Raw genomic sequence first — 16602 nt, forward strand, 5'->3', positions numbered from 1 at the left:
AGTGCTTAAAGTCCTTATCTCCTGCTGTCACTATTCTGATTACTTGTGGTAAAGAAGGGAGACACCAAAATAGAGCCTGAAGAGAAACTGGCAGAAATAAGATGTTGAGGATGTGGGTGGTGGGTGAAGAGAATGCATAAACTCCACGTAGTGGGAAGACTGAGAAAGAAGGGACTATACTGATTTTTAGCAGGAAATTTGTACAGTAATTCCTTGCTTAAGGTTGTAGTTATGTTCCTGAAAAGTGCGACTTTAAGCGAAACGATGTTAAGCAAGTCCAGTTTCCCATAAAAATTAATGTAAATGAGGGGGTTCAGTTCCAGGGAATTTTTTTCGCCAGACAAAAGATGTACGTACTTACATACATACACAGTATAAAGTTTTCAAACAAACAGTTTCAGGGGAGTAGGGCTCAATGGTTTGAGCACTGGCCTGCTAAACCCAGGGTTGTGAGTTCAATCCTTGAGGCGGCCATTTCGGGATCTGGGGCAAAAATCTGTCTGGTGGTTGGTCCTTCTTTGAGCAGGGGGTTGGACTAGATGACCTCCTGAGGTCCCTTCCAACCCTGATATTCTGTGATTCTAATACTGTACACACCAGTAATGATTGTGAAGCTTGGTTGAGGTGGTGAAATCAGAGGGTGGGATATTTCCCAGGAAATGCCTTACTGCTAAATGCACCTCATGAACTAGCACTTGGCTGAGCCCTCAAGGGTTAAATACGCTGACCCCATGCTTAAGTACACTGCCTTTTTAAGTAGATCAGCAAGTTGAGACAGCAGCTGCTACCAGCAAGCTCCCTCGGTTCTGAGCTCGGTTTCCCCGCCCGCTCTGTGGAAATAAGGTACAGTACAAGAGTGGGGGGAGAGGTACACCTGACATTAGTCCCCTCTTCTTCCCCCTGCACAGCAAGCAGGAGGCTCCCAGGAGCAGCTCTAAAGCAGGAGGCAGGAGCAGCACATGGCAATGGGGTGCGGGGGGACACACAGCTGAGCTGCCTGGCAATTAATAGCCTGCTGGGCAGCTGCTGCACAGGGAACTTAGGGGTGTGGGGAGCTGATAGCGGGACTGCTGGTCCACCCTGATTTCAAGCCCCCACCAGCTAGCTCAAATGGCCTGCTCTTTCTGCAAACAGTGGACAAAGCAGGCGGCTGCCAAACGACGTTATAAGGAAGCATTGTGCAATTTTAAACAAGCATGTTTCCTAATTGATCAGCAACGTGACAATGTTAACCAGGATGACTTTAAGGAGTTACTGTATATGAATATTTGTCAAGGGCTTCTGTGCATTCCAAGTACAAGATTTGTTGCCTCTGGCACTGAGCCGCACAATTGTGTAGAAAAGCAATATCCTTGGGGGGTGAAAGTGCTGTGCTGACATAGTTGGTTCTGTAGAGGGGAGTGTACTCCCAACCACCTTAATTCCTTTGCCACAGAGAACTTACAGAACTACCTGGTATTTACAAGCTAGTTATAGTGTGTGTGTGGTTTTTTTTTCATAGACTCTAGGACTGGAAGGGACCTCGAGAGGTCATCGAGTCAAGTCCCCTGCCCTCATGGCAGGACCAAATACTGTCTAGACCATCCCTGATAGACATTTATCTAACCTACTCTTAAACATCTCCAGAGATGGAGATTCCACAACCTCCCTAGGCAATTTATTTCAGTGCTTAACTACCCTGACAGTTAGGAACCTTTTCCTAATGTCCAACCTAAATCTCCCTTGCTGCAGTTTAAGCCCATTGCTTCTTGTTCTATCATTAGAGGCTAAGGTGAACAAGTTTTCTCCCTCCTCCTGATGACACCCTTTTAGATACCTGAAAACTGCTATCATGTCCCCTCTCAGTCTTCTCTTTTCCAAACTTAATAAACCCAGTTCTTTCAGCCTTCCTTCATAGATCATGTTCTCAAGACCTTTAATCATTCTTGTTGCTCTTCTCTGGACCCTCTCCATTTTTTCCACATCTTTCTTGAAATGCAGTGCCCAGAACTGGACACAATACACCAGTTGAGGCCTAACCGGCGCAGAGTAGAGCGGAAGAATGACTTCTTGTGTCTTGTTTACAATTGTTTAATTATACTGTATTGTAAAGAGGCCTTTCACTTTAGGTTAAGTCTGAGGCTGTGGTAAGTCCCAAACTCCACATGGGGTTAAAAAGAGGGGCATCTTGCTGAGCTATATGTTCCAAGATGAGCTGTCTTGTGTGCCTGAGAGAAACCATCATCATATCCTAGTGCATGATCTGTTGTGCCTTCACTCCCTGACAAGGAAGAATAGACATGCCCTTGGCTTTCTTCAGCCTGCTGTTTCCATCACTCCTTTGGGAGTAAGAAGGCCAGTCTCCATGATGAGGTCTTCTGGGGTCTTCTGAAAAGCAAGCTGAGACATGCCCTATTGCTTCAGTCTTGATGCTGCCATTGATGTTATTGAGCCCAGTAAGTCTCTCTCTAAGACTACAGTTGGCCGGAGTCAAGCTTCCCATCCATCACCATCCAATGTTGCAAGCTCCCTCCCCCCAAAACTCTCCCATGTTGCACCATCGGCCTAAAAGGTTGTTCCATGTCATTAGAGTTGACACTGCTCTGTGCCACAAGTGAGATGCAAGACTCCGGAGTTGCTGTTGAGCCAATTAAACAGGGTGGATTGATATTTTTTTTTTTTTTTTTTTTTTTTTTAAAACAAAGCAATTTAAGTCACCAACTTTTCATAATGGTTTAAATCAGCAAGCAGAAAAACTTGATTTAAAGCATCCATTTTAATCTTATTTTGCATTTGTACTTTAGTTATTTTCCGTGAAGCTGATTCTCATTGATTGTTAACCATTAAAACATGTTGATTTGCAACTAAACGTAGGCTTTACACTAAACTTGGTACTTTTTGCTATCCGGGAAGGTATGCTATATATGTACACATTTAAGCAATTATATAGCTTAACTAATTTATTCAGATTCTTAATTTTTTTTTTACAATATTTTGGAAATTGGTGAAGGGTGTACATGTATCTCTTTACTACATACATAAAAATTGTATTATTTGTCAAGCTCTTTAGAAATTCAAATTCAACTAAATGCACAAATATTATTTTTAAAATAGTTTTAGTTAAACAATTTTTTACATGTGCTGGATAGATAAGAAAAATTTTATCAAAATGCTTTCCAGATAAAAATTATTTAACAAAGTATTCTGTGTAGTTAGTAAATGGAACTGCTTGTTTCTAGATTACCATGTCCTTCGAGATTATAGAATTAGATCTCATACTTACTTGGTTTTTATTCATAGTGTGGAAGAGGACAAGCTTTTCTGCTTTTTTCACCTCCCAGTTGATTTCTTAACTTTGAATGAACTAGTCACTGAACTGAAGTAGTTGAATAAACTGAAATGAAAATAGCTTTTCTCCACCTGCAGAGGGAGGCTACTGCTGTCAAAAGCTGATTTAGCACTTCAGACTCTAGTTCTAGGTGCTTTGCCAGTGACTTCAACCAGTTCAGTGGTTTCACTTTTTTTAAAACTTGCCAGCATACATGTACTGCTTTTTTTTTTTTTTTAAATTAATGTAAATGATTTTAATATATTATAATTTTAGGGCTTTTCTTATAGGTTGCCATTATTTCAAATCAGTTATTTTTAAAAAAATCATATTTTAAACAGAAAAAAATCTGAGTTGATTTTTTAAAAGTCAGATTTAAAGAGTTTTGTCTACCCTGCTACTTGGGGTAAGAGGAAAGAAAGAGAACATTCAGATCCTTAGGGCTTGGCTACATTGGCACTTTACAACGCTGCAACTTTCGCGCTCAGGGGTGTGAAAAAACATCCCCCTGAGCGCTGCAAGATGCAGCGCTGTAAAGTGTCAGTGTAATCAGGGCGGCAGCACTGGGAACATGGCTCCCAGCGCTGCATGCTACACCCGTAAGGGATGTGGTTTACAAGCAGCGCTGGGAGAGCTCTCTCCCAGCGCTGCGGCTCTGACTACACTCACACTTCAAAGCGCTGCCGCAGCAGCGCTCCCACAGCACTGCCGGGGCAGCGCTTTGAAATTTCTAATGTAGCCAAGCCCTTAGAAGGATTCTAAGGAGAGAGAGAAAAAGGCATTGTTTTCCTTTATTACTACTGATGCATGTTCTTGCCTTTGGTGCTTCCTTTCTAGTCTTGGCATATCATTTGGTTGGTACCCCTCCTCAACTCGAGGCCTTGGTGCTAATTAATTTAGATACTTTACCAGTGCATATACCACCAACCTCGTTGCTATCACCTTTCTTGACCAGGGGACCAGCTCTGACTGAGCCTTTTGGCTACTTGTCTGCTGCTTGACTCTGCATAGCAACATTTGTCACAGGTCTTAATCTGAAATACCCTCAAGTAAGAGTGGAATTTCAGTGGAATTTTGTAAGTGGTATTGTACCAGCCTTCCAAAACTGTGCCTCTGCTGGTAGGTTTCCATACTAAAGTTTGTTTGCCCACCCTTTACCATGATGATGAAAAACAAGTATATGTTTTACTGTCCTGTTGTGCTAGACAAGTGGAAGTTGGGGGGATTGCAGCTTTGCTTCCATGGCTGTAGTTAGACAACTTTATCTGTATTTTATATTTCCTCTTTTGCCTATTGGCATATGTCAAGTGTGCCCCCTAGGATAGTCCTATCTACCAATTCAGTGTCTTTTTGCTTAGGCTGATTAGGAGCCACCCAAATATTTTTCCTGTTCTAGCCTATGTGTATTTTCTTTCAAAACTCTGCAGTCTGGCCATGGAGATGAATGATTCCATGGCTATATTCTTAGTGTGGAAAAATGAAAGTCTTATATAAGAAACTTGTCAGGACAACTGATAGATGTTACCCGTTACTCCAGTTGTCTTGGGATAGCCAGGATCTTAAAAAATAAATAAATAAATTGTACAGGAGTCTATAAATATGAAAAAAAAAAAAAGTAGAATACAGGATAGGAATATGAATGCAAAATGTCCTATTGTTTCAAGTGTGAATTTTGATACTGTTTGGGTTACATTATGGAATGGACTCGTGGTTAAATCCCTTGGTAGAGAAGTCATTGTTAAAGTAGTATTACCCATTCCGTTATAAGTCTTTTTAAAAAACTTTCTCACTGTCTAAGGAACAGCTCTTTTGAGCCTGAAATTTCTCATGTTTAGTTTAAAGCCATAGATTTGATTTGATCTAAAAAAAAAAACCTATAAAATAACTTGCCCATACTGTTCTTGAATTATATACGTTCTTTTGGGAAATGAATTCTTCTGGCTTTTTAAATTGCACTTTTTTGATGGAAAGGAACTTCAAACAGCTGGCACTTACACGTTCAAACTTCTTCATCCTACTTTATGGGAAATAGTGCATATATTAGATTTCACTTTTTATCTTGCTTCCTGCTTCTGTTGGAATCTTAAGAAAGCATAACGATACCCTGCAAAAGCTGTTTTGGTTAACTAAGAATGACTCTACTTCAGGTGTCCGAGATAGACATACAAACGATAGGAAGCAAATTCCCTGTGATGTTTATAGTTGGTTCATATGGTTCACATGAATCAATTTATTTTTTTTCATAGGTTTGCTTAATAACATCATAGTCCTGTAAGAAATAGAACAATTTGCTTTGCATATCTGTGTTACTTGCAGGCTTGTTTATCAAGGACTGATGGATGAAATAGAAATGTGTTTGTTCTGGGGTTTCCAAATTCTCGCTCCATAGGTTGGTAAGGTTTTGGAGGTTGGCATAGGGAAAGCCTTCAGCTAGTGCCTTGTGGTGTTCAATAACAGCCTCATTAACAGACTAAGTTGTATTGATTCCTGTCCACTTCTCCTTGGCTGATTAAATAGTGGCCACGCTTTAAGGCTTCTGACTAAAAAAGGTTCTAATTAGTTGTCTTCCATTTAAAACTGTGTACTTTTTCCGTAAAAATGCCCTACTTACCAACATTTGACAAATGGCTTCTACTCAGCTTGCGTAGTAACTTTGTTTGAATATATTAGAGCAAACAAGTATGCTCCTTCCTGATTGAAGGGAAAACCAGTGCAGTGAGGAAATGATTTTCAAGGTTCCAAGGAGTAATTATAAAGCGGGAGAGGAAGGGGGGAAATACTCTTACAAAAATACTAGAGTTGTGTATAGTAGAAATAAAAAATTCTTGTTGAAAATCCTGTTTAGAATGGAACTAAATCCATGCAGCCACACAGGCTTTTGGTAACTTTTGATAGAAGATTTGTAGTATCTCATTTACAGTGCTTTTTCCTTGATAAAGATTACTGTAATCATTTGTTCTTATTCATATTTAGTTTATCTTGTTTCTCATAGCATACATGATGCAGTTTTGTTTATTTTCTTTTGTTTAGTTTTTTTTTTCCCACAGCAAGGGGATGTTTTATCTTGTACTTCCTTACACTTATCAGCATTCATTTCCTCTTTTGGCATTCAGATCATGATCTGATGTAACAGAACCTAGTAAGAAAGATTTCCCAGGTTATATTCCCTTGAAATATTTCAGTGGAATCTGTCAGATCAAAAGGAACTAGTCACTGTCACTCATTGTGGTCCAGAATTGGCTTCCTGAAGAATCCTCTTTTCACTGCCTCTCAGGATTTGTTGATTTAGTTCCCAAGGCCAGGGACACACAGTGGGGATTCCTAGCACACTGTCTCCCATCAGTCTGGAGAACAGTTGTCACCAGCCAATCTATTGGGAGCCTCTGCTAGTCGATCGCTGTTTCTAGGCCGCTAAAAGTCCAGCAGGGCTCAAGCAGGCTGCCTGCTGTGGCCCCACACCGCTCCTGGAAGCGGCTGGCTGCTGGCACGTCTCTGTGGCTCTTTGGGGGAGGGAGGGTAGCTCTGCCTGCTGCCCCCACCCCCCAGCACTGTCCCCACATTTGTCATTGAACGGTTCCTGTCCAATGGGAGCTGCGAAAGTGGTGCTTGTGGGCATGGGCAGCACACAGAGACTTGCTGCCTTTCCTCGCCCCCGCCGCAGAGACATGCTAGCTGCTTCTGGACCAGGGGTGGACTTTTGGATCTAGCCCGCGGGATTACCCCCTGTGGCCTCGCGGGCCCCACGCTGCTCTCAGAAGTGGCCCTCAGGAAGGGGGGCCAGAGGGCTCCATGTGCATTGCCCTTGCCTCCAGTCACTGCCCCCCACAGCTCCCATTGGCCAGGAAAGGGGAACCCTGGCCATTGGGATCTTTGGGGAGGTACCTGAAGGTGCAGCAAGGGCAGCTCATGTAAAGCCCTCTCCCCCCCCACAGGGGCCACGGCGCTTCCTGGGGTGGTGGGGGCCAGGGCAGGTATGTAGGGAGCCTCCCCTGGCCCCGGTGCACACTGCTGCCACCCCAGTGCTGCTTTAGGTAAGCGGCGCCCGGCCAGAGCTTGAACCCCTCCTGCACCCTGACCCCCAACTCCCTGCTTAAGCCCCCTGCCTGCACCTTGTACCCTTCCTGCACCCAACTCCCTGCCCTGAGCCCCCTCATACACCACACAGCCCCTGCCGCACCCCTCCCACAGTCCTGCACCCCAAACCTGCCGCACCCCTCCCACAGTCTGCACCCCTGCCCTGAGCCCCCTCATACACCCCGCACCCTTCCTCTGCCCCAATCCCTTGCCCTCAGCTCCTTCCTGGACACCGCACCGACTCTCGTGCCCCGGATTCCCTCCTGTCACTAAACTCTACATTCTAGGACGGGGTGGCCAGCTGAGGAGGAGCCAGAATTTACCAGTGAACATTGCCAAAGAGCCACAGTAATATGTCAGCAGCCCCCAATCCACTACCCCTCACCAGCATGTCCTGTGCACGGCAGCCCTGCCAATCAGCACCTCCCCCTCCTGCCTAAAAGGTAATAAAAAGGTAATAATTGGAGATATACCAATCTCCTAGAACTGGAAGGGACCTTGAAAGGTCATCGAGTCCAACCCCCTGCCTTCACTAGCAGGACCAGTTTTTGCCCCAGATTCCTAAGTGGCCCCCTCAAGGATTGAACTCTCAACCCAGGGTTTAGCAGGCCAATGCTCAAACCACTGAACTATCCCTCCCCCCTGTTTTGCAGTGCACAGGAGGCTCTGGTGGTGGGGGCAGAGTGAGGGCAGGGAATGACATGCTCGGGGGAAGGGGCAGGGGCCTTGGGGCAGAGCAGGGGGTTGGGCAGTGAGCACCCCACAGCACATTAGACAGTTAGCATCTGTAGTTCCAGCCTCGGAGTCAGCGCCTATGCCTCTGTTCTAGGATATCATCAGTGAATCAGGAAGTATCAAGATGACTTGATGGTGGGAAGGGGGGAATCATTATTTTTTAAAATGTCTGGGTTGAATGCTGCTTGGATAACTGTGATTTATCTTGGTTTTCTGCTTTTGCTCTGTAGCTCACCTTTTAGAGGAAAATTCTTTTTGAAAACATGCATAGATTGTTATGAATCTCATCTGATATTTGGGTCACATCATTAGTGCAGGCTTTGATCTCATTTCTTAGACTGTTGAATTAGTTTGATGTTGCTAGTCCTGTTTTCCAGGTATGCATGTTAAAGTGCTTTTTTTTTTTTTTTCTTCTCCTCCCCCCCCCCCCCCTTTCATTTTGTGGCTGATCCCAAGCCAGTTGAATTCAATGAGTACGTTTCCACTGATTTCAGAGAGATTTGGATCAAGCCTTATTTAAACAACTTTGTGTCAGTTTAATGGCAGGTGTGTTTTTAAATCCATAAAACAGTGGAAAACCTTATGTTGACATTTATTTGATTAAAACCTGGTTTACAGATGCTCCTGAACTTATGCAAGCATTCCGTTCCTTGCATAAGTCGGGGATGTATACCTGACAATTATGCTGACCGCCCCCTCCCTCCCCCTTAAAAAAAACAAAAAACACAAAACCCCCAAAAAACCCACTTAAGGAATTTTCCCCCTGAGTGCAGGTTTGCATAACCTGAGGAGCATCTGTATATTGATTTGCTCAATTTTCTTTTTCATGACCTTTATCTTTGCAAATGTCAATTTATCCAGCTTTATTCATAAAGTAGATAATTATTCCCATTTTTACAACTATGTAAAAACTGAGGGGTTTATGTGACTTGACCAAGCTGTCAGTATAACAGAGGTAATGGTTCAGTTCCCAATACTGAATTGCACTCTCACTTCAACTAGGGCAGTCCATCTTCAAGGATTAGATGAATAACATAAAGGATTTAAAGTACCTCTTGCAGTACAGAGGGCTAACTTGATTTTTTTCTTTCCTTCCAGGTTATGTTTCACACTCTGTGCTGGCTGTCTGTACTTACAGAAGATATTTAAAAACAAACATTTTTGTGAAAGATTTTGATTCCAGTGGAATCTGTGCTTTAGATTTTGTCTTGTGAATTAACTTCTGAAACAATGCCTGTACAAGCTCCACAATGGACGGATTTTCTCTCCTGCCCAATTTGCACACAAACTTTTGACGAAACGATCCGGAAGCCCATCAGCTTGGGCTGCGGCCACACTGTCTGCAAGATGTGCCTCAACAAGCTCCACCGTAAGGCATGCCCCTTCGACCAGACCACTATCAATACAGATATTGATCTCCTCCCTGTGAACTCAGCCTTGTTGCAGCTAGTGGGGGCTCAGGTAACAACGCACATCTTTCTTTTTTGCTCTTACTTAGTTTTTCCTTGCATTTTTTTTAAGGCAAGAACAAGTGAATGAAAATTGTGGGACTAATAATGGGTATAGAGCAGAAAAATACCTGTGACTTTACCAGTTGCAGGTTTCAGGTCTGCAGTGCGCTGAGGCAGTATTGCTTATTATAGTAGTTCTTAACCTTCTTCTACCTGGGGCTTAAATCATTCATGATTTCTGTCTGTGGCCAACACAAGCCCATGGTATTTTGTGGTCATAAAGGAGTGTGAGATTGGGGTCATTCCAAAAACTGTCTGGCTTCCGAGTAGTGAGCCAGGATGGGGGAAGGAAGGGCCTGGATGGGTGTTGCAGGGAGAGAATACTGAGGATGGGCAGGGGATTCTTTCTTTTCACCTCTCCTATCCATCCATTTCTGTTTAGGAAGCAGCAGAAAGTTGCTCCTGACATGCCCTTTCCCACTAAGGGAAGATGAGAGGAGCTGCAGTTGTGATAGAGTGATTTGTCTGTGTGTGTGCTGATGAACTGTATTGCGGGTGCATAGAAGTTGGAGGCGGTGCAACTACAGAAGGAGGGTGAAGGGAGCAGGTTGCTCCTTTTCACTGTCTCCTGCCATGTACTAGCGTCTATGGGATTTTGCTACATTTTTTCTTTTTGGTTTCTGAGCTGGTGTACCCACGTATGGGTTTCCTGTTAGTATCTGTTAATTACATCAGAAGACTAAAAATCAGGTTATCTGAATCACTGGCAAAGTCAGGAAATCTGGGATGCTGGACAGGTTGCTTACTCTGTTGCTTGCTCTGTTTCCCTTTCTGTAACATGTATGCTGCTACTTCAGAAAAGCTGTCATTAGGCTTCATTAATGTTTGCAAAGCACATTAAAATTGTTTAATCTTTTTTAGTTGTATAGGAACTAGAGCTGTCAAGCAATTTAAAAACTTAATTGTGATTAATCGTGTTATTAAACAATAATAGTAGAATACCATTTTATTTAAATATTTTTGGATGTTTTCTACATTTTCAAATTGATTTCATTTACAAAACAGTACAAAATGTGTACAATGCTCACTTTATATTTTTGATTACAAGTAATTGCACTGTAAAAGAACAAAAGAAATAGTATTACAGCATTATCTCCTGTAAATGTAAACAAACTTGTTTGATTTAGCAATTGGCCGAACAAGAAGTAGGACTGAATGGACTTTTAGGCTCCAAAGTTTTACATTGTTTTTGAGTGCAGTTATGTAACAAAAAAAATCTACATCAGGATAAAGAGATTGCACTACATTACTTGTATGAGGTGAATTGAAAAAGTACTATTTTTCTTTTATCATTTTTATAATTAAAATATTTGTAATAAAAATAATCTACACTTTGATTTCAATAACACAGAATACCACATATGAAAATGTAGAATATCATCCAAATATTTAATACATTTCTATTGATATTCTATTGTTTAACAGTGCCGTTAAAACTGCAGTTAATCACGGTTAATTTTTTTGAGTTAACCGCATAAGTTAACTGTGATTAATGGACAGCCTAATAGGAACATTCATTTAAGTATTGTGTATTTTCCAGGCCTGGGCATTTCCTGAAAAGGATGTATCAGCTGTGGCCAGATATCTAGATTTATGATGGTGATTCTTGCAGGGAGTGCTGTTGTGCAAATCAGGGGCATGGGTACAAGAGTGGAAAATATAGTGAATGCTAACTCAAGTTTTCGTCTTTCCATTGGTGTAGAAAGCTAACACTTGATGATAATAGACCTTCCAAGGTGGAGTTTAAACATGACTGCTGTTGCTGGGTGTTGCCAAGCATGTTGGGAGGCTTTCAGGTGAATTGTTCGGACAGTAAAGGGATAGGTGGTCGCGTGTGTGTGTGTGTGTGTGTGTGTGTGTGTGTGTGTGTGTGTGTGTGTTTCAAGAGGAAACTTTTAATGACTTTTTTGCTTGTGCTTTATTTTAAACCCTTCACCAAAAACAAAATCCTTTTTGATGAGATGGAAAATTGCAGTGTCCTGACCACTTCAGTATTAAAGATTCCATGGCAATCTTTGCTAGGTTTAAGGATGTTAAGGAAATTATAATATATGGAGATACACTTACCTTGTAGAACTGGAAGGGACCCCGAAAAGTCATCAAGTCCAGCCCCCTGCCTTCACTAGCAGGGTCAAGTACTGATTTTGCCTCAGATCCCTAAGTGGCCCCCCTCAAGGACTGAATCACAACACTGGTTTAGTAGGCCACTGCTCAAACCACTGAGCTAATTCTAGCTACGTTCTAATTGATTATTGCACTATAGTTTCAGTTGGATGAGGTATTTTAGAAAAGAAGGATGGCCTTATGATTAAGGCACTGGATTGGGTTTCAGGAAATTGGGATTAAATTTCTGGCTCTGTGTCAGACTTCCTGTGTGAATTTGGGCAGTTGGCTTAATTTCTTGGAGCGTCTTGTAAAAGAGGATGTTTTCTTTCTCTCCATCTTTTTTTTTTTTTAAGATTGTGAGCTCTTCAGGGCAAGGGCTGTCTGTCTCAATGCATATTTACAGTGCCTGACACTATGAGGTTGTGATCTTGGTTGGGGCTTCTAACCATTGCTGTAATATAATAACTGTTCTTAACTTTTGTCTTGAACATTAAGAAGGCTACCACTTTGCCCTAATCTTTCTCAAATGCAGGGCACATTGACTATTTAGAAAGAGGGCATTTGAGAGAGGCTACAAAACACTTTGAGCTCTTTCATACTGAAAGGATGTGTTCTCTTTGGCACATCTCCACAAAACTGAGCTGGGATTAACAAAACATGATTATGAAGTATGTCACTCAGGAGTATTCTTGCTAGCCTTCATAGTCTAATACTGCGCTGTTCTGGCTTCCACTTCCCAGTTAACACTCTTTGCTTGCCCCCCCCCGTCACTTCTTGTAAATCTTCTGCATTTCAGTCCCTGTACCTCTAATGGCTCTAATGTCTTAAAAAGAGAAGCATGAAATCCAGAAAGCTGAAGTTTAATTGTAGAAGGAAATGATGCAGGAGACACTTAAAACTTGTATCTGTGGGAAAGGAGCCCCTTCTTTCAGTTTAGTACTTTTGTAAGGGATTACCAATTTATAACTGTTTGTTTGTTTTCTTGGGTTTGTTCCTGCATATTTAAAAAAAATAGTTTTAAGAAGCAAAACTATTTTAAGGAGAGTAAAAGTAATGACAGGATTCACTTAAAACAAATGGGTCACATTGGCCTGTTCGTGTACCAGCATCATTGGTGAAGTAAGCAGAACAGTATGTGTTTCTGGGAATAATGTGCTGACTGATACACATACAGCCCAGGCATTAAAAGAACACACTTTTTTTTTTTGTTATACTTCATCTTTTTGTGGTGGTAGAGAGTATACGTTTTTTTATTTGAAAACTTAAAATAGAGAAGAAATTCTTAAGGTGGTCAAAGTGGTTTATTTAAGTATCCTTTCAGTGCTTACTCTGATGGCCATTTTAAATATCTACCAGACGGTCGTTTGAGGTTATACAGTCTCTGCTTTGACATACAGTCTCTCTGCCCTCCTGCCTTTCTCTGTGACACATGAAACTGCAATGTGCACATTTCAAACAGGTGACATCAAATGGCCACAGTAAACTAGAATCCACATGTCAAGTGTTAGTTTCTTATTCAGTCCAGTTCCTGATGGGCTAAGTATAGTTCCATGCACTAGATGTAGCAGGAATGAATGTGACAGCATAGCAGGCGGGGTACTCATAATGGATAGCTTTCTCTTCCAGATTAATGCCCTCTTTCTCCAGAGGTGGATTTTTAAGTGTCATCAGTTAAATTGGTTGTACAGCAGGCCATGTCGGGGAAAAATGAAATGCTGTGTGTGAATGTAAAACTTTGTTTTCACAAGCCCTTTGGAAGACAATAAATGGGTAGAGTTCTACCCTTTGCTCAGAATGAAGCATTATAAAAGCTTTACTGTGTGCAGTTCTTTCAGTGTTTTGTGTTTAGAAGAACATGTGCAAAATTGAAGTACAGAAATGTTTAAAGAGGGAAGGATGTACAACTAGAGAGCTCATACCATCATATTTGGAGGTGTTGTATTGAAATTCATCAGTAAGTTGAGCTCCTTTAGGAAGGAATTCTGTGCTGAAGAACACTGCGTGTCACATTTCAGGAACCTAGAGCTTTGAGTAGAGTTTCTTGCTATGAACCACAATGTGCATCTGTTTGAAAGGGGGGAGGAGTTAGGAGGAGAGACAGGGAGGCTGACAGCTGGAATTGGAGAAACGGACTGCCTTTGCGTAGTATATCTTTTTTCTGTGCAATTAAACTCTTTTTTTATTTTTTTTTTAAATATGAGAGTTACTGTAAAGCAGAAGCCCCCAAACTGTTGGGCGTGCCCCCCTCGGGGAGTACAGAGAAACATTCAGGGGGCTCAATGGGGCCCAGGCCATCTCTCCCACAGAAGATGGGGAGGCACTGCTGCCCAGCTACCGCCCCCTGAGCTGCAGCTCCGTTCTTGGTCCCCATTCCAGGCCCCAGACCACCCCTAGCCTCAGCCACCTTACCCCTTGTCCAAATCCAGTGGCACTGCAACATTTTTTTAATAGCGGGAATGCTGAAGGACAGCCCCCTTCCCCCTGTTCGTGTCCCCCTCCCTCAGCTGGGGCTGAGAGTAGAGCCATGTCTCTGGGAGGGGGAGACCCGGATAGGGGTAAGCAGGGTCAAGGCTGGAGCTAGTAGCTGGGGCAGCTGCAGCACCCCCCACACCCTTAGTACCCATGCCTATGTCCACATCTCACCTCGGAAGCTGCAACCCCAGCTCCTGGTGGGCAGGGAGCATGGATGGGGTAAGTTGGGGCTTGACCCTGAAAAGTTTGGGGACCACTGCTGTAAAGGATGAGGCTGATACCCCTCCCCCAAAACAATTTTTTTAGTAATCAATTCAGAATCTTGTAGCTGCTCTCAGCCTGCTATGAAATGTATCCTTAGCATTCTTTTTCAGTCGCCACCCCATATATTTCTTCATAACCAACTTCTGCCTGCAACTGCAGTTGCTTATGCTTATGGATTACATTCCAGTGTCGTTCTCAGTATTATTCATTGTAGGGGAAGATGCATGGAAAATAAGGGCACATTTAAAGCTCCAAAATATCCTTGGTGTTTTGCCCGCCTTTCCTTAAACTAACTAGCTCTCTTGTAGGACTAAAGTATTATACAAGACTAATTTGCACTCTGAGCCCTGGTGGGTTTGAGGAGGGGATGGGGAAATGAGGTGATAGAATGTTTTGATGAAGATGAAAATAAAGTAATGCTTCAGTGCTATATTTTGAGGATCTAAAGTGCTTTGCAAGCACTAAGGAATATAGGGTGTGAATAAAGTGGGGAATTGCCAGCTTTGCAGATGGGGAACTCAAAGTGCTCTGAACATAAGTGACATAGGGCTTGTCTACACTGGCAATTAACAGTACTGCAACTTCCGCAACACACTGGGTGCAGCAAGTTGCAGCACTGTAAAGCGCCAGTGTAGACAGTGCACCAGCCCTGGTAGCTATTCCACTCGTGGAGTGTGTGTTAACAGCACTGGGAGAGCTATGCCGCAACTATACAAGCCATGTTAAAGAGCTGCCGTGGCATCGCTTTAACGTTGCCAGTGAAGACATGCCCTTAGACAGTGCTAGGTGGACAGAAGAATTCTTCCATTGATCTAGCTACCACCTCTCAACACTGTAGTTAAATTACCTCGCTGGGAGAAACCTGCCTGTTGCTGTAGGGAATGTCTACACTGAAGCATTACTGCTGTGCTGCTGTAGCGTTTTAATTGTAGACTTGCTCTAACTCAAGTTCCCCTTAGTATGGGGCCTTATGCTGTCTGTCAGACTGCCAGGCTCTCTCTCTCACATTTAGCAGTTACTTTGCAAAAAGTAAAATTTAAAAGAAACTCTACATTTCAAGCTGAGCTTTCCAGTAGGAAGGGGAGAAACAGAGAGATTGAATGTCTAGGTATCATGTTCATTGTGTAGCTTTACTTGCCTTTGGGTAGCTTTTCTTATGTGTTTGTTTTTGTGTTTTTTGTACTATTTGGGGCTGGGGAAAGCTTTCTGGTTGGTTGCCTAGACAGTCCTGGTCTCTCACTAGACCAGTTGTGCTGTGTATAGCATTCCTAACCAACGCTGTGAATGCATGCTAAATCTACCCTGATTCAGGATATGAATCCATTGCTGACCACTGTGTTCCTTTCTCACGCCTATTCCAAACCATCTTTCTGCTAAATGTAATAAAGTTGTTGCGTTTCACGTTGTGCCATAGTCCCTAGACTGAGTGAAGCAGAGTTAAATGGAAACATGCACACAGTAATCTTACAGTAAGGATGCTGTAGAGTGGCTAGCCTCAGCACAAATGTGGATAGATGCGTGTGGTTAGACGAGTTCTTTTTGGGTACTTTCCCAGACAGAAGCAGATTGTTACAATGACAGAGGCTTTGTAAGGGAAACATAATAGTATTAGAATGATGGTTAATATTGAAGGTGTTGGTTAAACTGGTGTTTAGAGATTTGGGATACAGGCAGTCTGGGGTCACTCTTATTGTAGCATTTTATGGTAGTGACCACTGACTAAAGTGGTAAAAACATTTCATCCTAAAGCACTCTTTCACTCAGATATGAAGCAAATTGTATGAGAAAGTTATAGCTAAGATTCTTGCTGGGAGGGGAGGAGGTAGATTGCAGTTCCACTAGAGTAGTAATAGTCTGAGGAAGCCTGGAGACCAGCACTGAACTTGTCTTAAGTGTGTGCGCACGCGCATTACGCTATTATGCGTAAACTAGGTTCGGATAATAGAAGTTCAGCTCTATAAAACATCTTAATTTTTTTTTATTTTAACCAACAACAAAAAATTAATGTATTGTGAATGTTATATAACTAAATACTTTCTTGAATGCAAATGCAAACTTAAGTTGAGAAAACGCATCATATTATCAAAAATATTTGGACATCAGTATGATTACACTAAAATCTCATTCAAGTTT

At 42.4% G+C, this 16602-nt stretch overlaps 1 protein-coding gene and 1 long non-coding RNA gene across 8 annotated transcripts in view; both read left to right on the plus strand.

Moving 5' to 3' along the window:
- The window catches only part of LOC116839862 (uncharacterized), a 374064-nt gene that overhangs the window by 244442 nt on the left and 113020 nt on the right, over positions 1-16602 (plus strand). The gene's annotated exons all lie outside the window — the stretch shown is intronic.
- RC3H1 (ring finger and CCCH-type domains 1) overlaps positions 1-16602 on the plus strand; it is a 97631-nt gene that overhangs the window by 45705 nt on the left and 35324 nt on the right. For all 7 annotated transcript variants that reach the window (XM_032806082.2, XM_075067920.1, XM_032806080.2 and 4 more), the window contains exon 2: positions 9215-9577. In XM_032806082.2, the coding sequence (XP_032661973.1) occupies positions 9347-9577 (231 nt within the window). In that variant the 5' untranslated portion in view covers positions 9215-9346. The remainder of the gene's footprint in view (positions 1-9214; positions 9578-16602) is intronic.

The sequence above is a fragment of the Chelonoidis abingdonii genome, chromosome 7 (genome assembly GCF_003597395.2).
Source record: "Chelonoidis abingdonii isolate Lonesome George chromosome 7, CheloAbing_2.0, whole genome shotgun sequence".
Taxonomy (NCBI): domain Eukaryota; kingdom Metazoa; phylum Chordata; order Testudines; family Testudinidae; genus Chelonoidis; species Chelonoidis abingdonii.